This window comes from Trichechus manatus, unplaced genomic scaffold, assembly GCF_000243295.1.
Source record: "Trichechus manatus latirostris isolate Lorelei unplaced genomic scaffold, TriManLat1.0 scaffold00151, whole genome shotgun sequence".
Classification (NCBI taxonomy): domain Eukaryota; kingdom Metazoa; phylum Chordata; class Mammalia; order Sirenia; family Trichechidae; genus Trichechus; species Trichechus manatus.
Genome location: NW_004444087.1, coordinates 2,304,951 through 2,327,488, shown reverse-complemented (window position 1 = coordinate 2,327,488; position 22,538 = coordinate 2,304,951). Strand labels below are relative to the sequence as shown.

At 52.7% G+C, this 22,538-nt stretch overlaps 1 protein-coding gene across 1 annotated transcript in view; it reads right to left on the bottom strand.

The window, feature by feature from the left end:
• Positions 1–9,176: 9,176 nt before the first annotated feature.
• The window catches only part of CARD11 (caspase recruitment domain family member 11), a 135,400-nt gene continuing 122,038 nt past the window's right edge, over positions 9,177–22,538 (bottom strand). Inside the window, exons 16-25 of the mRNA XM_004385921.2 lie at positions 21,914–22,115; positions 21,181–21,307; positions 18,255–18,495; positions 16,874–16,970; positions 15,906–16,001; positions 14,714–14,849; positions 13,046–13,225; positions 12,597–12,721; positions 11,613–11,728; positions 9,177–9,918 (exon numbers count right to left, since the gene is read on the bottom strand). Coding sequence (XP_004385978.2) covers positions 9,714–9,918; positions 11,613–11,728; positions 12,597–12,721; positions 13,046–13,225; positions 14,714–14,849; positions 15,906–16,001; positions 16,874–16,970; positions 18,255–18,495; positions 21,181–21,307; positions 21,914–22,115 — 1,525 coding nt within the window. The 3' untranslated portion in view covers positions 9,177–9,713. The remainder of the gene's footprint in view (positions 9,919–11,612; positions 11,729–12,596; positions 12,722–13,045; positions 13,226–14,713; positions 14,850–15,905; positions 16,002–16,873; positions 16,971–18,254; positions 18,496–21,180; positions 21,308–21,913; positions 22,116–22,538) is intronic.

Below are 22,538 nucleotides of genomic sequence, written 5' to 3'. Positions count from 1 at the left end.
GGATTTTTTTTTCATTTCTTTTGTTTTTGTAGGTTTTGTTTTTACTGAGACTTTATGTTTTTCTTCTTTATTTTGATGAGTAGGTCTGTTAGCTTTCTTTTGGTTACCTTGAAATTTACCCTTATCTTCCTAGGTTTGAACTGGTCTATTATTACTTCGTATCGCCTTGCCTTCCTCTCCATTAGAAGGTTCTATACCTACACCGTTTATTCCCTCTTTTATTGTTCTGATGCTGTTGTCATCTATAGGTTAACCTTTCTGGTTCCCTGTTGTAATTCTTTCGGTTTTAGATAGTCCTTAAGAGTTCATTTCCTAGGTTGGTATCTGGCTAGTATAATCCTGTGTCCTAGATTCAGCCCGTGGTCTGATGTTGTTTGCTCTCAGATCGAAGGACTCCCTTTAATATGTCTTGTAAGTTTGGTTTGGTTTTTACATAGTCCCTTAATTTCTGTTTATCTGGAAATAACCTAATTTCACCATCATATTTGAATGAGAGTTTTGTGGGCTATATTATTCTTGGCTGGCAATTTGTTTCTTTGAACATTTTATATATGTCACCCCATTGCCTTCTTGCTTGCATGGTTTCTGCCAAATAATCTGAGCTTAGTCTTATTGTTTCTCCTGTGTATGCGACTGTTTGTTTTTCTTGAGCTGCTCTCAGGATTCTTTGTTTGCCTTCGTTTTAGCAAGTGTGATTATGATATACCATAGTGATTTTCTTTTGGGATCTATCCTATATGGGGTTCGTTGAGCTTCTTGGATGGTCAGCTTTTCATCTTTCATGATATTGGGGAAGTTTTCTGTCAGCAATTCTTCAGTGATCCTCTCTGTGTTTTCTGTTTTCTCCCCATTCTGGAACTCTGATCACTCGCAGAGTTTTGCTTTTGACTGTATCCCACATCATTCTCAGGGTCTCTTCATTTTTCTTTGTTCTTTTTTCTGATTTTTATTTAAACAGAGTTGTATCCAAGTGTCTGTCTTCAGTTCTGCTGATCCTGTCTTCCATCATTTCAAACCTATTCCTCAGCCCTTCTATGACACTGTCCATTTCTGAAATCTTTTTATCTTTGGATTTCTGATTGTTGTGTTTGTATGATTTCTAGTTGTGAATTTATTTTAGCATTTTGTTCCTGTATTATTTTCTTGAATTCTTCCGTTTTTTTTGTCTGTATTTTCAATGAATTTGTCTGCCTTTTCCATGAGTGTCTATTTTTTCTTCATTTTTGTCTGCTTTTTGCTTCAACTCTTGGATACTTCTGAATGTTAGAGATTTGAATTCCCTATCAGGTAGTTCTAGTGCCTTTTCTTCTACTGGAAAGTCATCTGGTGTTTTATTTTGGACACCTACTGGAACCATCCTGTCCTGTTTTTGTATATGTTTTGATATTGTCTGCTGTATTTGGGGCATTCAGTAGTTATTTTCCTTACTTATTGATTGTAGACTTGTTTGTTTTGTCCTGCTTTTTTGTTTTATTTGGTTATGTCTGAGCAGGTGAGCTGTGCGTTCTTTGTTGTTTGCTCATCTGTGGGCATGATACTTTTCACCTCTTTCTCCAAAAGGCAGGTCAGTCACTCAGGCATGGTAGAGCAGGGCAGGTCCAGCTGAAGGGGAGTTGCTGGGATGGGTTGTTTGTGGCACGTACTAGGGCCAACAGGGCAGGCTGGGAATCAGTGCAGGGCAGGTTCCAGTAGGCCGTGCCTTTTCTGCTTGGGGGTGTGATGTTCAGCACACACTGCAGGTAGGCAGGAAGGAGGGGGAGATTGTGATGTATGGAGCTAAGATTGGTTTGCAAAAGAGGAGAGAGAGGAGAGAGGAACAGGCGCCAAAAACACACACACAAACAGAAAAGAGTGCTAAGGGAGCTTGCTACTGGAGTGGAGAGATGAGAGACTGAGAAATGGGGAAAAACAAAAATGAAAAAAGAAGGAAAAAGAAAAAGGGTATAAGAAAAAAATAAATTGAGAAACTGGAAATGAAGAAAGACAAAAAGGAAAAGAGAGAGAAGAAAACAAAACAAAGAAACAAAACCCAACCCCCCAAAAAAAGAAAAAAAAAAAAAAAACAAGAAAAAAGAAATGCCCCAGAGATGTCACCGTGCTGTGAATCTGCACAGAGTAAGGAAGTATCTCCCAAGCCATGTGGCACTGCCTGGCCAGAAGGGGCTCCCAAGCCGAGAAAAGAAAAAGAAAACAATCAAACAAATGAATCAAAACAGAACAAATCAGAACAAACAAACAAACAAAAAAGCCCCAGGGGTCCCACCAGCATGGCAGCATGGGCTGGGAAGCAGTTCCACAGTCAGGCGCCTCACAGCTCCCTAGGAAGAAGCAAAGATGGCCACGGAGGCAGGTATTTGAGACAAAGGAGGGGGAGGTGGTGAGAGGTAAGGAAGAAATCTAATGAAGTGGAAAAAAGCAACACCAGCAGTCAACAAATGGCACTCAGGTAGCCTGCCAGTACCGGCGGGTGGAATCCAAGCGACACCGGGGTGAAGCCGGTGCTTCCCGGCCAAGAGACTGTGACTGTGGGAAGCAGAGGAGGCCGAGTGTGGGGTGAAGAAGGGTGGTGGGTGGGAAAGTGTATATCACTGGTTACCAGTTGTTCTGTCTCCTGCTGGAAGCTCCGTGAAGCTGCTTTCCCATACCCCCATTTGCCAATCTCCGATAGGAGTCCAAGATGGCGGATCTGTGCTGTGGTAGCTGATCGGGGACCTCTGTGTGTATCTCTCTTCGCTCTCTGTTCTCGGTCAGTTTCTTATTCCATTCGGTGCTTGGCTGAGTTCTTTATCTCTTCATTTGATGCTTAGTGTTTCAGAACTGATGTATGACTCTGTTTGACTTAGTTTTTTGGATCTTTGCTGTGGAGGGACAGTGTGGTGCTTCTGACTATAGCGCCATGTTGCCCGGAAGTCTAGGCTGTAATCTTTACTGGAGCAGATTGCCAGGACTTTCTTCTGTGGAGTCATTGAGTAGGTTCGAACTGCCAACCTTTCAGTTAGCAGCCAAGTGTTTAATCGTTGTGCCACCAGGGCTCTTTGCCTGTGAAGTATTCCCTTTACCATCTGTTATGGATTGAATTGTATCCCATAAACAGACATGCTGAAGTCCTAACCACAGTACCTATGAATGCAAATTTGTTTGGAAATAGCGTCTTTAGAGATGTTATCAGTTAACATGAGGCCACACTGGAGTAGGGTGGGTCCTGATCCCATCTGAGTGGTGTTTTATAAAAGAGAAGAGATACAGGGACAGACAGAGGGAAGATGGCCATGTGAAGACAGAGGCAGAGACTGGAGTGATACGTCTATACGCCAAGGAGCACCAAGAATTGCTGGCAACCACTAGAAGCTAGGAGAGAAGGCTGGAACGTATTCTCCCTCACAGCCTCAGAGGAATCAACATGGGTGACACCCTGGTCTCTGACTCCCAGCCTCCAGAGCTGTGAGAGAATGAATTTCTGTTGCATTTTGTTACGGCCACCCCACGACGCTCACACACCCTCCCTGGGGTTCTGTCCACCATGGCTATCACGAGGGACCTCCAGGAAACAGGTTGGGGGTCGAGGAGCCCGGGCACACAGCCTAGTTTCTCTTGGGGCCCGATCGACATCACCCTAAAGCTTTGGAAACTGGAAGGGCAGGGTTTTGGGCCTGTGGAGCATTCTTGGTAATCAAAGGGACTGGGGTGGGGGCTGAGGGGATCAGTCTCCCTGTAGGTCAGCCCTGGCATCCTTGTTGACTTTGGCAGAACTACCAAAGGAAAATCTAAGAGAGGGAGAGGGCCGGGCTGGGGACCAGGATGCTGGCCCAGATAAAAGCATTTCCAGAAAACGAGGCCAGAAGATGCAGCGGCTTTTGAAGGCAGCAGATGATGGCTGGTGCCAGGGCTTAAAGATGTCCCCCGCTGTGTTTTCCTCAGAAAGAGCCCCTTTCTGGGTTGGGCAAGACAGCCTGCATTTCCTAGCACTGTGGCCTGGTGAGGTGGAACACCTGGGCCAGCTTAGGTAGCCATGGTATGAGCAGGCCGCCTTGGTTCCAGAGAGGAAAACCTCATCCTCTCAGTCTGAGTATCCTGTGAGCCTGGCTCCAAACCAGCCACTGCCCTAGATGCCACAGGCCACCCCCCAGGCACTGGGAGGGTAGAGGAGAGATGCGACAAATGCCACCAGGCTCCAAACAGCACCTCTGAATTGGAAGGTCCCAGGGGAACCTGCAGCTGGCAAATCAGCCATACTTGGGTGGAGTTTCTGCTTACGAGCTGTGTGACCTCAACCAGGCGGCTTAACCTCTCTGAGCTCCAACTTTCTCCTGTATAAAATGGAGGAGTTTTTTGGAATCAGTAAGAGAAATAGCATGCACAAAGTGCTTGGCACAGAGCAGGAGCTCAAGAAATAGTTGTTCATATTTGCCAAGCCCAAGAGCAATGGTTCTAAATCTTTTTGAGTTTACAGTACACACTGGGAATTGGAGAGAGGATGGACTTTCTGCCCAGAGAAGTGTACGTCTGCACAGACACACGGCAGTTTGCCCACGAGCCTGGGGGTGGGTGGGGGTGGTGCACACCCTGCAGTGGCTCTGAGCTGTGTGGCCAGCACTCTGGGAGGGGAAAAGGCACTGCCCACTGGCCATATCAGCCTGGCACAGCCTTCTGCCCACAGCCTCAGTCCCTGGGCTTGTGGCATGGGCAGGAGGCCCCGCTGAGTCTCCGTGCAGCTGCCCTGAGCCCTGGGCTGGCTTCCAAGTCAAAGTTGAGCTTGCAGACAACTCGGTTGTGACAACTGAGCTGTAGTGAGGCTCTGTGGGAGCTCTGAGCAGCGTCCCCCTTCCCCAGTCCCTCTCTCCTTCCCCAGCAAACACAGTGCTGCCCCTTCCTGGGCTGCTAGCGGTCCGACAAAGAGAAGCCCAGAGCCGAGGGTGGACGATGGCAGGGGTCTCCTTTGAAATATGCATGTGGATGGACCCCTGGGGGCAAAACCCCAGACCCGATTTCATCCAGGGAGCCACTGGAACAGAGAAGCTCATCCCGACCCCAGCCCTCTCCTCCTCCCACACACTGGATGAACGTATATATCACTCCCAGCTGGGCATACTAAACCAAACCACAAACCCTTTTCAGGTCTTTCCCTCTCCAAGCACAGCCTATTTTTCATCCCTCCCTCCACCCCCAAATGATATGCAAGCAATGAGTTTGGCTATTCTGCACGGACGGCCCAAGAAGTCAGGATTAAATACATACAAATAAACCAGCCCGCTTTGTACTCCGGGACTTTTTTTTCCAGGTATGTCCGTCCCCTCTGCACTAAGTGCTTTATGGGAAACACAGTTTCTAAGTGGAAACACGATTGCTGTGGCTTGGGGAGAATTTACTGTCTGAAGACTTTAACAAGAAGGCAGCTGATCTTCCCATCCCTGTGTTGCCTGGAGTGGAGGTTTATCGGCCTTGAATCACTACAGCTGGAATCCCTAATCATGGCCTCAACAGACTCAACATGTCCACTTGTTTATGGGGTGAGTTTGGGAAAAGAAGCATTACTGACTGGCTCTTGCAGTGTGTCTTGGTGTCCTGGGGCGGCCATAACAAGATACCCCAAAGTGGGGGGCTTATAAGAACAGAAATTCATTCTGTCACAGTTCTGGAGGCTGGAGGTCTGAGATCAGGGTGTCGGCTGTGTTGATTCCTTCTGAGGCTCTGAGGGAGAATCTGTTCCACGCCTCTCTCCTGGCTTCTGGTGGCTCCTGGCATTCCTTGGCTTGTGGCAGCATCACTCCAGTCTCTGAGTCTGTCTTCGCATGGCCGTCCTTCCTCTGTCTGTGTCTCTTCTCCTCTTTTATAAGGATACCACTCAGATTAGAGTCCTGGCGGCGCAGTGGTTAAGTGCTCAGCTGCTAACTGATAGGTCAGCAGTTTGAACCCACTAGCTGCTCCGTGGGAGGAAGATGTGGCAGTCCGCTTCCGTAAAGATTACAACCTTGGAAACCTTATGGGGAAGCTCTACTCTGTCCTATAGGGTTGCTATGGATGGCAACGGGTAACCCAGATTGGATTAGGACCCATTCTACTCCGGTATGACCTTCTGTTAACTGACAACATTCTTCAAAGACCCTATTTCCAAACAAGGTCACGTTCACAGGTACAGGGGTTAGGGCTTCAGAAGATCTTTTTAGGGGACACATTCAATCCAGAGGGATACTTTTTGTCTTTAAAGGCATCTCACTTGACGGCAAACTCAACTCCAACCATGATGATGGAGGAGAGATGAAGGCACCCTCCTAGAACTTCCCTCCCCTCCTCCCCTCGAGCCTCCTAGGGCTCTGGGTTGTTAACTTGTCTTCTGAGGTGGAAATGCTAGAAGATGCTGAGCCGTCCAGGGCTTGCCATCATCTACCACAGCCCCTCACTTCACAGGCCATACAGCCTTGTTTTCTAGATATGAACGATTAATATGGTCATTTTATTAATAATTCATACCTTGAAGATGTGGCAAGAACCTCGGAGAGGATCGACTTGTGTGTGCCCACGGTATTTGAAATCAGCGAGAAAAGTGTTGCTTCCATGTTGTTGTTGCTGTCCAGTTGACTATGACTCATGGCGCCCTCACGTGTGCCAGAGTAGAACTGTGCTCCACAGAGTTTTCAGTGGCTGATTTTTCAGAAGTAGATTGCCAGGCCTTTCTTGCAAGGTGCCTCTGGGTGAGTTCAAACCAACTTCTTGGCTAATAGTCCAGTGCTTAACCCTGTGTGCCACCCAGGGACTCCTATGTTGCTTGCATACTTGTTAGGAATTGCTCTAGGCTGCAGGTAATGGACCTGAGATAACAGCAACTTAAAACAAGATAAAAATGTATTCCTGTTGCATGTTAAAGAAACCCAAGCAGCAGTTGTGGGCTCCAAGGTGTCATGAGGGACTCTGGCTCCTTTTTTCTGCTCCACCATCCTCTGCTTATGGTGCCCATCCTCAAGATCCAATATGACTGCTGGAGTTCCAGCCATCATGTCTGCATCCCAGGTAGGAAACTGGAGGAAGGGCTGTTTGTCTCCTTCGACTCTACTGAAACCTCCCCATACATTCCCTTTATTACCCTAGCTGCAAGGGATGCTGAGAATATGGTCTTTTAGCCGTGCATAGTTTTCCAGACTAATATCAGGATTCTGTTAGAAAGGGAGGATGGATATTGGGCTGTCAGCTAGGAGTGGCTCACACAGTGCCTGTGAGCAGAGACAGACCTGGGTTTGAGCCCAGATTCCCAAGTCTCTGAATCTGTAGTGTGGTATCTGCACAGGACTCGGCTGGCCTTGCTGGACAGCCCTGACGTTTGCGTCACCTTTTTTTTTTTTTTTTTAAATTTTATTATTCTTTAAGTGAAAGTTTACAGTGCAAATTAATTTCTCATTCAAAAATTTATACACAAACTGTTTTGTGACATTGGTTGCTATCCCCACAATGTGTCAGCACTCTCCCCTTTTCTACTCCAGGTTCCCCGTGTCCATTTGTCCAGTTTTCCTGTCCCTTCCTGCCTTCTCATCCTTGCTTTTGGACAGATGTTGCCCATTTGGTCTCGTATACTTAACTGAACCTAGCAGCACATTCCTCACGCGTGTTATTGTTTTATGGGCCTGTCTAATCTTTGGCTGAAAGGTGGACTTTGGGAGTAGCTTCAGTTCTGAGTTAGCAAGGTGTCTGGGGGCCATTGTTTCAGGGGTTCCTCCAGTCTCTGCCAGACCAGTAAGTCCTGGTCTTTTTTGTGAATTTGAATTTTGTTCTACGTTTTTCTCCCACTCTGCCTGGGACCCTCTATTGTGATCCCTGTCAGAGCTGTCAGTGGTGGTAGCCAGACCCCATCTAGTTCTTCTGGGCCCAGGCTGGTGGAGGCTGTGGTTCGTGTGGTCCATTAGTCCTTTGAACTATTATTTTCCTTGTGTCTTTGGGTTTCTTTATTCTCCTTTGCTCCAGATGGGACAGGACCAATAGATGTATCTTAGATGGCCGCTCATAAGCTTTTACGATCCCAGATGCTACTCATCAAAGTAGGACGTAGAACGTTTTCTTTATGAACCATGTTATGCCCATTGACCTAGATATCCCGAGACCATGGTCCCCAGCCCTCAGCCCCAGTACTTCACCCCTGCAAGTGTTTGGATGTGTCCAGGAAGCTTCTATGACTTTGCCTTGGTCAAGTTGTGTTGACTTCCCTTTATTGTGTCTTGTCTTTCCCTTCACCAAAGTTAACACTTGTCTACTACCTAGTTAGTGATTCCCCCCCACCCCTCCCTCCCTCAAGCCGTCAAAGATTTTTTCTGTGTGTAAACCTTTTCTTGGGTTTTATAATAGTGGTCTCATACAATATTTGTCCTCTTGTGAATGACTTATTTCACTCAGCATAATGCCCTGCAGGATTCATCTATGTTGTGAGATGTTTTGTGGCTTCATTGTTGTTCTTTATCATTGCGTAGTATTCCACTGTGTGCATGTACCATAATTTGTTTATCCATTCATCTCCTGATGGGCACTTGGGTTGTGTCCATCTTTTTGCTATTGTGAATAATGCTGCAGTGAACATGGGTGTCTATTTTGCATCACATTTTGGGGTCAAGAAGAAGCATGATTCTGGAACTCAGAGGGCCTCTGCTGTCTGCTGGACAAAGAGGCCTAGCTGACCTCCAGACCCCGCTCCTGGGCAATGGAGAGCATGACCCCATTTGCCCGTTCCTGCTCTGGGGGTGACAGGAGGTTGTGCTGCAGGACACTGCATGGGGGGATGGAGAAGAGTGTGGGGCAGGCAGGCAGGCACGAGTGGCTGCAGTGTGGGGAGTGAGGGGTGGCCTGGCATCAGGGCTGCAGTCAGGGGATGCGGGGGCACAAAGAGAAGACCGTCCCAGCAGCTCCTGGAAGGATGGGCCCTTCTCAGGCGACTCAGTAATTGATCGTCTAAATCAGGACCCACCTCAGTCAAAGGGGGTACTGTTAGCAATGATGCCCCCAAAGCAGCTATCAGCCAGGCCTCTCCTGGGGCCTTGGAATGCAGAGCTACTCAACCTTCCCCTACATGTTCATTGGGGCCTGAGCCTACTCTGGGGCTAAACTGAGCAATCTGGGGTGGCTTCCCTGTTAGAAAGGTGGCAAGCGCAGAAACCCCTGCCAACTGTTAAACAAAGTGGTAGAAAATCAAGGAATGTGGATATTTAATGCAAGAAAAACAATAGCACAGCACACTGCCCCCACCCCCAAGACCTGTCCCGGCCGGGAATGTGCTTGTTGTGTACCTGAGAGCTGGCAGCACCCTGGCTGCTGATCCAGGTAGCGTACCTACCCCACACCTGTCCAGGTGGCGCACCTGTCCCACAACTGTCCAGGTGGCGCACTTGCCCCATACCTGTCCATGTGGTGCACCTGTGCCACGCCTGTCCAAGTGGTACACCTGTGCCACGAATTACATTCAACTGCTGTTCTAGCCTGAGAGGGGCCCGCTGGCTGGGGGCTCTGGCTGGGTGTCCTGCCTGGCCCTGTCTCCCAGAGAATGCCAGGAGGGATGAATGACTCAGCCTGGGAGGCTGAGGGTGGAATAGCGACTCCCCGCTCCCTCCCAGGTGTGTCTGTCCCTACGGCGGCACCTGTCCCCAGGGGCGGCTGCTCTACAGCCACAGAACGCCCCGCCCATGGCACTGCGTGGTGGGTGGAGGTCCCTCGAGTCTGTGTGGACCCAGGGTGCCATCGCTTCACAGCTGGTCCTCGTCCACCCAGACAGTCTTGCGCTGCTCCTCGCCGATCTTCTCCTTGATGACACGAAGCAGTTCCTCCACGCTGCCCCACATGTCGGCCTCCACTGTGGCATACAGACACGGCAGCGCCTCCAGCTCCTTCTCTTTCAGCCGGCACAGGCGCAGGAACTCCTCCTCCGTCTCTGGCCGGGGAAGCAGCTTCCTGTGGGCAGGGGCGAGACAGAGGCATGTGGGGCTGGCCACCACTGGGGAGCCTTGGGAAGGGGCATGGGTGCCGTGCCCGCTCCCCAGCCACCACAGGCCAGGGGTCCCCCCCTCTCCTCTAGGGCTGCCCTGGCCACCCTGCCGATGGCTGACACACTTGCCACCATCCCCAGCTGTCTGCCTCTCTGTGGCATCTTGCCACGCCTTCTAACACTGCACACTGCCTGGCTCACTTTGTTTATGATGGAAATTCTGGGAGTTTGTCCTCGTTGGCTCATGAGTGGGTTCTTCAGCTCACAAAGCAGAGCCGGGAGCCTAACATGAGCTCTGTAAACAGTCGGAGAAGGAATGAAGTGGCCTGATTGCTGTTAGTCTCTGCTGCCCCATCTGCCAAATGTGGTAATCATATTTATTCTGGGATTGTGTGCAAGGAGAGGTGAGGATTAGAGGTTGGGCCCCAAATTTAGAGTCACTCCTCATTTCCTCTCTTCCCACCAAATCCAGCCCTAACAAATCCTGCCGGCTCGCCCTTCAAGATCAATGTAGAATCAAGGTGTTTCTTGTCGTCTCCCAGACACGATCCTTATCCTAGCCATGCTTGTCTCTCACCGGGATGATTGTAAACCTGTCTCAATACAGCAGCGAGAGGGAGCCTTTTAGATTCCAAGTTAGATTAGGTCCCTCCTCCACACGAAACCCTCAGTGGCTGCCCGTTCCATTCAGATTAAGTGTCAAATCCTCACCATGGCTGTGATAGGGTGAACTGTGTCCCCAGAAAAGGCAGGTTCAAGTTCCACCCACCCCACTCCCGGTACGTGTGAATGTGACCCTGTTTGGAAATAGGGTTTTTCTTCGCAGATGTGCTCAGTTAAGTCATATTGGAGTAGGGAAGGTCCTAGTCCTAACCCCTTTCGAGTAGTGTCTTATAAAAGGGGAGCCAGACATGGAGACAGAGACCCACACAGACGCCATGTGAATCTACAAGCAGCAAAGGAACACCAGGGATTGCCAGCAGCCCCTAGAAGCTGGGAGAGAGGCCTGGAAAAGATTCTCCCTCAGAGCCTCAGAAGGTATTAACATGGCCGACACCCTGATTTGGACTCCCAGCCTTCAGAGCTGTGAGACCATCAACTTCTGTTCTTTAAAGCCCCTCACTTATGGTATTGTGTACAGCAGCCCTAGAACACGCAGATAATGGCCTGCCTAGATGTTCGCTCAGACAGGGACGGTGCTCCGGTTCCAGCATCCCCTCCCATCTGCCCTCCACACCTGCCTCTTGGCTGCTCCTGCTGCAGGGTGTGGGCACCAGCCTACCCTCTGCATAGAACCTTCTCCTCCAGAGCCTGCTCGGCCCACCCCTCACTGCAGTCAGGTCTCTGCTCACTGGTGCCCACCTGTGTGACGCGGCCCCGTCCTTGCCCTCTCTGGACCACGCCCCCCATGTCTTTCCCCCTCTGACTCGCTTTGTGGCTCTTGTGTCCTGTTTGTGTGGCTAAAGTGGGGGCTGTGCCCCATGGAGTCAGGCTGGGCCTGTCCTCATATGTTGGCACTTGATAAGGATCTATGAGAGAAACAAGCAGAGGGAGATGCAGCCCGCTGTTCTTGGAAGCTTGGCTGAGGGGCTGTGCCTCTGGCAGGGTGTTAGGGGAGAAGCTTCTGGGCTCCTGCCCCTGGAGGGTATCAGAGACCTACCTGAACCTCTTGATGTTCTTCTCAGACACTCGGATGAAGAGTACGATGGGGTAGATCTTGGACTTGATCAGGTCTCTTGTGCAGCCGATCCCGGCCTCCAGCAGACAGTGCTTGTTCTGTGAGCACAGACCCCCTATCAGCTCCAGCCTCCCGCCGTTTCCAGCCTTCCTAGACCATCTTAGTCTGGAAGCTCTGCTGAAACCTGTTCAGCATCACAGCAACACATAAGCTTCCACTGACAGACGGGTGATGGCTGCACATGAGGTGTATCGGCCAGGAATCGAACTTGGGTCTCCCACATGGGAGGCAAGAAATCTACCCCTGAGCCACCCGTGCCCTCTGTGCAGCTCCAGAAGACCAAACTGTGCACAGACGGTTTTTTTGTGCTTGCTGCCAATACCCTCCGATGTCGCACTTTCCCTGCTGGGCAGCTGCCGTCCCTGTCACCCGCTCACCCATCTCTCACCCCGACAAGTTCTCTATCTCTGGACCGTGTTATCACAACCAGACACACACGTCCCTAAGCAGTGCGAACGACGACACCAGCACCATGAAGGCATTGAAAATAGAAGGCTGCTTCAGAGTACAGACCCGCAGCGGAAGCCAGAGAGGCAGGGTGTGGGGCCGAGGGAGAGGGAGGGGTCACGTGGGACAAACACAGAGAGAAAGGGGAAGGAGGAGGTTCGAGCAGGATGGTTGAGGGTGAGTCCTAATCCCCCCTTATCCACGACCAGAGAGAAGCAGGCAGGGGTCCCGGCTACCAGTCTGCCCAGCAGGAGTCACAGCCCCCCAGTCTGCCAGCAGGGTCCTGGCCCTCCAGTCTGCCCGGCAGGGTTCAAGGCTCCCTAGTCTGCTCAGCAGGGGTAAGGGTCACATGGTCCCCTAGTCTGCCTGGCAGGGGGTCACGAGCCGCCCTACCCCCCACCCCATCTGCCCAGCAGGGGTCAGGGGCCACAGCTCCCCAGTCTGCCCTGCCCCCCTCACCTTGGCGGCCACGGCCTCGATGTTGGTGGGAACGATGCATTCGAAAGTGTTTGGGTTCTTCTCTCGGGAGTAGATGATGGTCTCAGTCTTCTGCTTCCTTAGAAACTCCTCTCTCGTGACAATATCTGGAGAGAAAGGGGTTGTCCTGTTGGTGCTTCCTGTGATCCTAACGGGCAGCCAGGACTGAGCTCGTCCCATCTCACCCCATGGCGGCTGTGCAGTGGGCACTGTCATAGTCCCCTATGACACGAGACCTGGAGTGACCAGGTGGCTCCTGCAGGGCTAAGCAGGGCTCTGCAGCCTGCAGCCAGCTACCCTGTGCAACACAGGGATGGGACAGCCACTCTTCCTGCCTCCAGCCACCGTGAGCTCACCACCCCCGGTGTCCAGACCCGCAGGCAGTGAAGGCACACCAAGTGCAGTGGTGGAGGGGTGTGGGCCGCGCTCACCTGGCTTGCACATAGTGAACTCCATGGCGCCCCCTGAGTTGAGCAGCTTCTGCACCAGCGTCTTGGCCAGCATGGATGGCGAGAAGAGCACGGGCCGGCGGCGCTTGCAGGAGAAGGAGCGCACCAGGCTATAGGGGATCAGGCTGAGGTTCCTGCTGAGCTCACTCTCCGGCTCCAGCTCTGTGGGCGGAGGGAGGGCGGTGGTCAGATGCCGCCTTTGGGATGGACAGGACAGGGGGGCTAGTCCTTCAGGACAATTCGAAGGACTGATGACCACACTCCACGTCGGTGACCGTGAGCCCCGAGGCCCAGGGTGATCCTCGGCCATCGGGAAACACGTATGAGGTAGCCTGAGGGCCGGCAACAGTTGTAAGATGGACAAGGCCCTAGCTCCTGGAGCTCATGTGGCAGGTGGGGGCTGGCGGCAGGGTTCAGGCAAGAAATGGGTACCAAATACACAAAATCAGATCATTCCAGAAGGTGAGACTTCTCTGAGGAGGGGTGTGACCCGAGGCCTGGGTTTATTCCAGGAGCACAGGGAAGCCACTAGGGCTGGAGTCAGGAGTGACCTGGTCTCAGTTCCACTCTTTGAAGCTCCTCTGGGTGTAAGTGGGGAGTGGAGCAGAGGGGATGGGGGAGGAGGGGTCTGTTGGTGGGCAGCCAGGTGGCCTGAAGAGGACAGTTGTGCACTGACATACAGTGCCACTCCTCTGGCCCCCTACCTGAGTGGGTGGCCTTGGCCCTGGGCAGGGGTGGGCAGGGCTGGCTGGCTGTCCGCAATGCCAAGTACCAGGGGAGAGGACACCAGACGGCCCTCACAGCTTGACAAATGGCAAGAGGCACTCAGTGGGGAGAGGAATTGATAAATAAACACTTCAGAGCAAATGGCTCCAGTTAACATGGGCATCTGGGTACAAGCTGACTCCAGTGAGCATTCGTTAGTGGGCGAGCTTGGCAGGAGGCAACGGCGTCCTCCTGAGGGAGGCTGGTCAGCTGACCCTGACCTCCCATCCCGCCAGCTCACAACCTCCTGCGGCAGCCCCTACCGTCAGGAGGAGCAGGCAACCAACTCACCTTGCAGGGACTATGTAAAGGGCTGTGTGTGCAGGGTGGCTCTGGGGGTGGGAAGCTGTGCGTACAGGGTGGCCCTGGGGATGGGGAGCTGTGTGTGCAGGGTGGCCCTGGGGATAGGGGGCTGTGTGCATAGGGTGGCCCCGGGGTGGGAAGCTGTGTGCACAGGGTGGCCCTGGGGGGTGGGGAACTGTGTATGCAGGGTGGTCCTGGGGGGTGGGGGGCTGTGAGCACAGGGTGGCCCCGGAGTGGAGGGCTGTGCACACAGGGTGGCCCTGGGGATAGGGGGCTGTGTGCACAGGGTGGCCTCGGGGTGGGGAGCTGTGCTCGCAGGGAGGCCCTGGGGGGTGGGGGGCTGTGTGCACAGGGTGGCCCCGGAGTGGGGGGCTGTGCATGCAGGGTGGCCCTGGGGGGTGGGGAGCTGTGCGGGCAGGGTGGCCCCAGGGGTGGGGGGCTGTGTGCGCAGGATGGCTGGGGGGGGGCATTGTATGTGCAAGGTGGCCCTGAGGACGGGCGGCTGTGTGTACAGGTTGGCTCTCGGGATGGGGGGCTGTGTGCGCACGGTGGCCCTGGGTGTTGGGGGAGTCATTGCCATACCTTCCTGCTTCTCGCTCAGGAGCTTGGTGACGTCCAGCGATGCCCGGCCCAGGCTCCCAGGCTGGCCCCCAGAGATGATGCGAACCCGCTCGTGGCTGTTCATGCGCTTGTACTTATTCTCGGACCTGCTGACAAACTGGAGGGAGACGGGGAAGGAAGACCCTGCGTCTGCTTCTAACCAGGCCTCCAACAGACTTCGCTTTGCTCAACTCCCAGCTCTGCACGTGTGAGCTGTGGGTCAGCCAGGACCCCTGGAAAAACAAGAGACACCCACCTGGCAGGTCTCTTGTGCCCTTTGGCAATTAGATAGACATTGTCACCAGTTGCTGTTGAGTCAACTCCAACTCAGGGCGACCCCATGGGTGTCAGAGTACAACTGTGCTGCATAGGGTTTTCAGTGGCTGATTTTTCGGAAGTAGATCACTTTCTTCCGAGGTGCCTCTGGATGGACTCAAACCACCAACCTTTAGCTTAGCAGCCAAGCGCATTAACCATTTGTACCACCCAGGAACTTTTCACACCGGCTCCAGTGGAGTCTAATTTGTGCAGCACCTACACAGAAACATGCTCGCAGAGTAATCTGAGCATTACCCTCTTAGCTGGTGATGTAAGAAATGGCCACACAGGATGCTTCTGCGTTATGCGAAATTACTGCTGAAGATATTAAACACTCTATGCTAGTCAACGTTCTTTGTATAATGGTCTAAGTAAAAAACTTCCTTTTGGAATTGAGTACAAGACAAAAGCCCTTTCTGGTCGCAAAGAGCTAAAATGTTTCCATCATCAGATAAGATTTACAGAACCTGCTGGTTTCCCTTTTTCCTTGGCTGCCAGGAGGCTCAGAGATAAATTTCATGCTCCATCTAAGGAACTTAACTGGCCTCAATATCTGGAACGTTTGCTTTCCTCTCTTGACTCTTCTATTAATACTTTAACAGCTATGTTGTTTCTGTTTCATTTAACCACAAGTTTCCTTAAATCTTTTGTGAAAGCACGGTTTGCTTCCAGCCCAGCAAGTGCTGAGACCGTCTACCAAGCTGTCGCTGGGAGGATAAAATGAGAGGAGACACGAAGCCCTGTGACAAGCTTGCAGCACTGTGATTTTGATAGCGGTGTCTCTTCTCAGAAGAGAGAAGGCAGAACCATGGCAAAGTGTGATGGCCCAGTTAGCAGGCACTCGTGAGAGCTTTACCTGGAGGAGTTGGCCAAACAGGAAGCTTGCTCGAGAGAGCCGGGGACTGACACGGGGGTCACTTGTGGACAGGGGCTCCTCGGGCTGTAGGGTGTTCTGGAAGCAGAGTGTCAGTAGGTCAGAGCAGCTGAGCTCAATCATGTCCTGAGAACTGGACACCAGCCCCCCATCCCCTTGTTGCTAGAGGGGCAGATGCCTCCATTATGGGATCCAAGCGTTTTGACCAGGGAGCCAGCTTGGAGGGAGAGGCATGCAGAGACTAAGGAAGGAGGTGACTTGTTCCTATGAACAGAAACCAGAGATGACAGATCAAAGGCTGGCATTCCAGCTGGGACGGAAAACTGCGGCTTGTCCGTCACTCTCTTCTCCTTCAAACTCTAAGCCCAGGGGCTAGACACAGGGAAGGGGCTCTTTTTGGAGGCGTGTCCCATTCCTAAGGAATCCAAAAACTATTGCAGTCGAGTGGACTCTGATTCATATCGACCCTATGTGTGTCAGAGAATGGGTGGGTTCAAACTGCCAACCTTTAGGTTAGTAATTAAGTGTAAACTGCACCACCCAGAAACCTTCCTAAGGAAACCCAAACCAAACCCAAATCCATTCAAACCGCCAACCTTTTGGTTAGCAGCCAAGCTCTTAACCACTGCGCCACCAGGACTCCTCTAAGGAACCCCCTTCCAAAAAAAAAAAAAAAACCCAAACCCATTGCCGTCTAGTCGATTCCGACTCATAACAACCCTATAGGACAGAGTAGAACTATCCCACAGGGTTTCCAAGGAGTGGCTGGCGGATTCAAATGGCCAACCTTTTGGTTAGCAGCCGAGCTCTTAACCACTGTGCCATCAGGGTTCCCTAAGGAACCCAGACCCCTATAATACATCATCCCAGTAATAGCAATGGCTTCCATTTGTTACCCCCTCCCAAAGAGACCACGGGAGGTGGGCCTTTCCCGGTGGCTGGGGACCTACCCGCAGGGCCCTCAGGGTGTGGTGGGCGCCATCCACCTCCTCCCGGCCGCCCTTGTGCATCAGCCGCTGCAGCTTGACCAAGAGGAGTTGCTGGGCTCTGGGGAGCAAGAGGGGGCAGGGCCTCAGGGGCTAAGCCTGGACGTGGGGGTCAGGGTGTGCCTGGCCATGCGGGGATGGCACTGTGGATGTGTGTGCTCCGACCCCTGGGACACCCCCCGGGGAGAGCAGGGTGGTTGGGAGTGGGGTTTCGAGCCCACCTCCAGCTCTGACTCGCTGTGTGACTGTGGCAAAGTCACTCAACTTCTCTGAACCTCAGTTTCCCCATCTGTCAGTTTGGTCTAATCACACTGACTGGGCAGGATTGCCCTGAGAGGTGGGGTCAGAGTCTCTGAGGGGCCTAGGGTGGCCCTGACCTTTAGCTGGTGCCGGGTCATTGTAGCTAAATCACATGGCATGGTTGGGTGTGACGTACAGGGAAGAAACACTAGCAGATGGATCAGAGGGCACAAGCCATGTGTGTGCTACATTGTAACATGGAGATGAAGAAGAGCGGAGAGCAGACGCCATGGGAGTTCAGGAAGGGGAGGAGCAATGTCATGAGGAGACCAGGAAGGCTTCATGGAGGAAGAGGGAGTGGGGGCCTCTCTGTCAAACAGATAAAGAGTGGGTGTTCCGGGTTGGTTGGTATCCTCCAAAAGGCATGATGAAGTCCTAACCCCTGGTTTCCAAACAAGGTCACCTGTGAATGTGACCTTGTTATGAAATAGGGTCTTTGAAAGTGGCATCAGTTAGGATAACATAAGTTCACACCGGAGTAGGATGGGTCCTAATCCTATATGACTGGTGTTCTTCTAAAAGAGGAAAAGAAACACAGAGATAGGACAGAGGAAGGACGTCATGTAATGCTGCAGCTGGAGGCCAAGGAACGCCTGGAGCCACCAGAAGCTGGGAGAAAGGCATGCAGCAGATGCTCTCGCAGAGCCTCAGAAGGAATCAACATGGCTGCCACCCTGACCTCGGACTCCCAGCCTCCAGAAGTGTGAGACAATAAATTCCTGTTGTTTAAAGCTACCTGCTTTGTGGTACTTAGATACAGCTACACCAGGATGCTGCTACAGTGGGCATCAAGGGGGCTGCTGGGCCTTCCTCAGCCTGGGCCCCCCGTGAACTCCCCTGCTGGTGCCCCAAAGCCTATACTCCTTGGCACCCTGCTGGCTGCCTGGTCCCCCCAGGTTCTGGTTTCACTACACACACACACACACACACACACACACACACACCCGGCACCCTGCTCACTGCCTGGTCCCCCCAGGTTCTGGCCTCACCACACATCCCCCTGGCACCCTGCTTGCTACCTGGCCCCTCCCAGGTCTGGCCTCACCGGCTGTAGCTAGGTATGGTGCCCATGTCCAGGTCGTGGTCCGTGAAGGGGTCAACCCGCGCACACAACCACTCATGTCTGTCCTGGTACATTGTGTCACGGACATGCACAACGTCATCACATTTGAGGGACATGGAGCAGGCGTCCAGCTGGCTGGAGATGTTCAGGTTCAGCCGAATGTAGAAGGAGTCCCCTGATGTGATGAGGCCCTCCTCCATGTCCTTCAGCAGCTTCCGGTACCCTAGGGAAGGAGAGGGATTCCAAACACTGGCTTAGGGCTATCCACCACTAAGACACTCCCTGGGGCAAAGTCAGACATCACTACCTTCAGAGTGTCCATGGGATATGTTCCTCTTTATGGCTAGGGAAAACTTCCTCCTGATGAATGAGCAGCCATGCAATTTATGGATTTCCCTTTTTGCTTTGGCTTCCAGGAAGCTCAGTGTTAGATTCGTGCCAATTGCAACAATTACATTTACCAGGATCTTTGCTACAATCTCCACACCTACCCTGCCACTGCATAGCACTTGTTCTTCATGGCTTTTTTTTTTTTTTTAAATTAATGTATCACTTACAAACAGTAAACTGCATACATTCATATTCTTAAGTATTCAGTTTGAGGGATTTTCATAAATGTGTACACCGGGTAGTGACCATCCAGCATTCCCTCTCTCATGCCCTTCTCAGTCAATACCCTTCCCAAGGGTAACCATGATCCCGATTGCTATCAACCTAGACAAGCTTTGCCTTGTTCCTATAGATGGAATCAGACAGTATGTGCTCTTGTGTGTCTGCCTTCCATCGCTCAACACTGTCTGTGAGATTCATCCATGGTGTCACAATGTAGCAGTGGCTTGTTCTTTTTCTTTACGTTATAGTGTTCCACATTATCTTGATGTATCTATTATCCTGGAATGCACATTTGGATTGTTTCCAGTTTGGGGCTATTATGAATAACTACTATGAACAGTCTTGCACGTGTCTTTTGGTAGACATTCTCATTTCTCTCTGGTGTATACGCAGAAGTGGGATTACTAGGTCACTGAGTATGCAACAATTCTTTTTCATTGCTGTATGGTATTCCACACTGATTGATTTATCCATATCAAAATGTTGCCTTATCCAAAAGCATGTTTGGACTGTTTCTAGTTTTGGGCTATTATGAAAAACTGCTTAGTTTTAGTAGATCCTGCCAAGTGGTTTTCCAAAGTGGTAGGACCATGTATACATTGTTTCAACCTTATTTAACAACACCATTGCCCTTTACTGTAACTTTCTGCAAATCCCTCTGGAAGGAGCAGGGCATAAACCATGAACACAATAAATGCAGCAAACATTAATGAAGATCCACAATATAAATTCTCAAAATCCATCCCGAGGCCGAGAGCTGCATAACACAATTGAAGTGAAAGTGGTCCTGGTAGCCAGGCCCACAAATAGCCACAATGTCCACAGCGCACGTCCCAGCCATCAGGGCTGTCTGACTACCGTCCCCACTGACTATTCCTGAAGAAACAGGAGGTTCCTCGCTGGGTCCTTCTGGAGGCTCCAGCTTTGCCCAGCCCATCTCACCTGGTCAATTGATACCAGTCACTACCCAGCCTCCCACCATCTGTGAGGGACCAGTAACCAGTTGCCATCAAGTAGACTCCAACTCATGGTGACTGACAGTAGAACTCATGGTAGAACTGTGTTCCATAGGGCATTCAATGGCTGTGATCTTTTGGAAGTAGACCGTCAGGCCTTTCTTCTGAAGTGGCTCCTGCTGGACTTGAACCTCAGACCTTTTGGTTAGCAGCTGAGTGCATTAACCATTTGTGCCACCTGGATCTCAGGCTGCAGGGCCATGTTGTGGCACAACCCCAGGGGGTGCCGTTCACATTGCATCTCTGGCACTGCTGGCCAGGGGGCCAGGCACCACTCAGCCAGGCCACAGGGGTGGGACCGTGCTGACTGTGTGTGGCTGAGACTTGGTCCTGAGTCTAGGGATGCAGCGCCACGCTCATCTTCTGCACCGACGGGACGCTGCTGGAAGTGCAGGTGGGCGGGCAGCGGTACTGAGGCTGGCTTGAGAGAAATGGGCTATTTATGCTCTGTTGAAACATTCATGAGCCTTGGTGGTTAAAAATACGAGCCAGCTGTGGAGAGGATCATGCAGGCAAACCCAGAGGTGAGAATGAGAACTCAGCCTCTGGAAATGGAAAACGTAGCTCAGCCAGTGCTGCCCTGGCGGAGGCCAGGAAGGAGGAGACACAGTTAATGAGATGCTGGAGCTTCCAGCAGGGAAGGCAGCCTGCCTCGGAGCTGCGGGACCACAGAGACCAAGGGCTGTGGCCTGTAAGGGGCTCAACGCCCCTGCTGCCTGGAGCAGCCACGCATGCTGGAGAGAGGCATGCCACCCAGGACTGGAAGCCAGTTTCAGTTTGGCAGGTAAAGGTCTGCTGCCTTCTGCCTGGCTCAAAAGGTAACCTTGTAACTGGGAACGCAGTCCTGCCTTCAGCCTGTAGGATCCCACCACGTTCCCAACGGGGCAGCCAGAGCGTGGCACCAGGTGTGTGGACTTGTGGGAGTGAGCCAACGCAAAGGGAGACCGGCGTGGACCAGAAACCCTTGTGCTCTATGGGGTTTTCAGTGGCTGTGATCTTTCAGAAGTAGATCACCAGGCCTTTCTTCCGAGGTGTCTCTGTGTGGACTTGAACCGCCAACCTTTCAGTTAGCAGCCGAGTGCTTGAACCGCTTCCGCCACTAAAACCACCCTTTCTTGCTCTCCTGCCTGATGCCCTGCCAGACGCTCCCGTGGGTTCTGAGAAGGGGCTGACTTCCCCCCGCTGAACAGATGGCAAGTGGAGGCATGGAGTGGGAGAGCAGTTGTCGGAGGTCACCTGTCGAGGTGGGACAGGGCTGACCCTGGACCTTACACCCTTACCTTCGTGGTTGACTTTGTAGTGCAGGGTGATGGGGCCACTACACCGCTGGATGGTCCAGCGGGCCTCCTCCTTGGTGCACGTTTCCAGGGGCACGCTCTGCCGCTCGCCTCTGATGCAGCCTTCCAGCTAGATATCAGAGACCATTGTTCGCGCGGCTCCACGGGCAGCGAACCGCGGGAGAGAGGTTGCTCTGCACAGGGAATGAAAGCGTCTCTTCCAGAACAAACAGCCAGCTTGGTGCTGCCAAGAGGGAACAAAGCCTCCCCCTGAAATGGGCTCCTTTGCTTCCCATGCGCTTCCTAGGAGCACATGTGTGCTGGTGTGTGTGCGGTGTGCTGGTATGCACGTGTCCTGGCACGTGTGCACGCAGGCACTGACGTGTAGGCATGTATGTGCATGTGTGAGCTGGCTCCACAAACATTAGTCAGAAGCTGCAGAGGAAAAAGCCCAGGGAGGGATTTCACATGAGGAGCTGATAGCCTGGCCATCGTCCTCCTCCTGGCTGGAGTCCAGAGCATCATGCAAGGCTGGGGGGCCGGGCGGCTCACTCTTGGTCAGTGATAGAGACGCAGAGGCAGCAGAGGGGAAGGTTATAGCACTGGGCTGAGCTGCCTGTCCCAGCCCACCCCCAACCAGCAGCAGCTAGGGGCCCTTGCACAGGCCCCTTCCTGGCCCCCTCGTACTGGCCCCCTGCCCCTCGTGCAGGCTCCCGCCGTGTTCCCCTGCCCTCACCAGCAGCAGCTGGTGGCCCTCTCGCAGGCCAGCCTTCTCAGCCAGGGAGCCCGGCTTGACGGAGTGGATGAAGCTGCCTCGCGCATTGCCGCCCACCACAGTGAGCTGGGCAATGAGGCTGTCCCCGCTCAGCGTGGCATGCTGCACTGCCGGCCCCGGGCCCCGCAGGTGTCCCCCAGACGTGACCGACGGGCGGAAGGGCCTGGGATGGGGGACAAGACAGCAGTTGGGCAGGTGGTTATTCGCAGGCTGACAGTAGATGATCCCTCCCCAGGAGAAACCCCAGGGAGGGGATGCGTGGGTGGGTGGGGACCTGTGCTGGTCAGATGTTGCGGTATCATGATGGGGGCGGAGCTGCAGTAGCAGCGGCCTCACTGCCCAGCTCCCAGGCTCCTGCTATAAAGGGCCCAGAAGAGAACAAAGCTGCCTCTCTACCTGGAGCCGGCCTGGTGACAGCCCGCTGTAGGGAGACCTCAGTTCACTGGGGCCCAGCAGACCTCGGCCCCGCTCTTCCCACCTGGGGGCCGCTGTGGGCCTCCAGGGTGACAGGGACAGTGTGCCACAGGCCGAAACCCCAACATGCCAGGAAGCCCCTTCGTCTCTGGCTTCTGTCCCTTCACCTGTA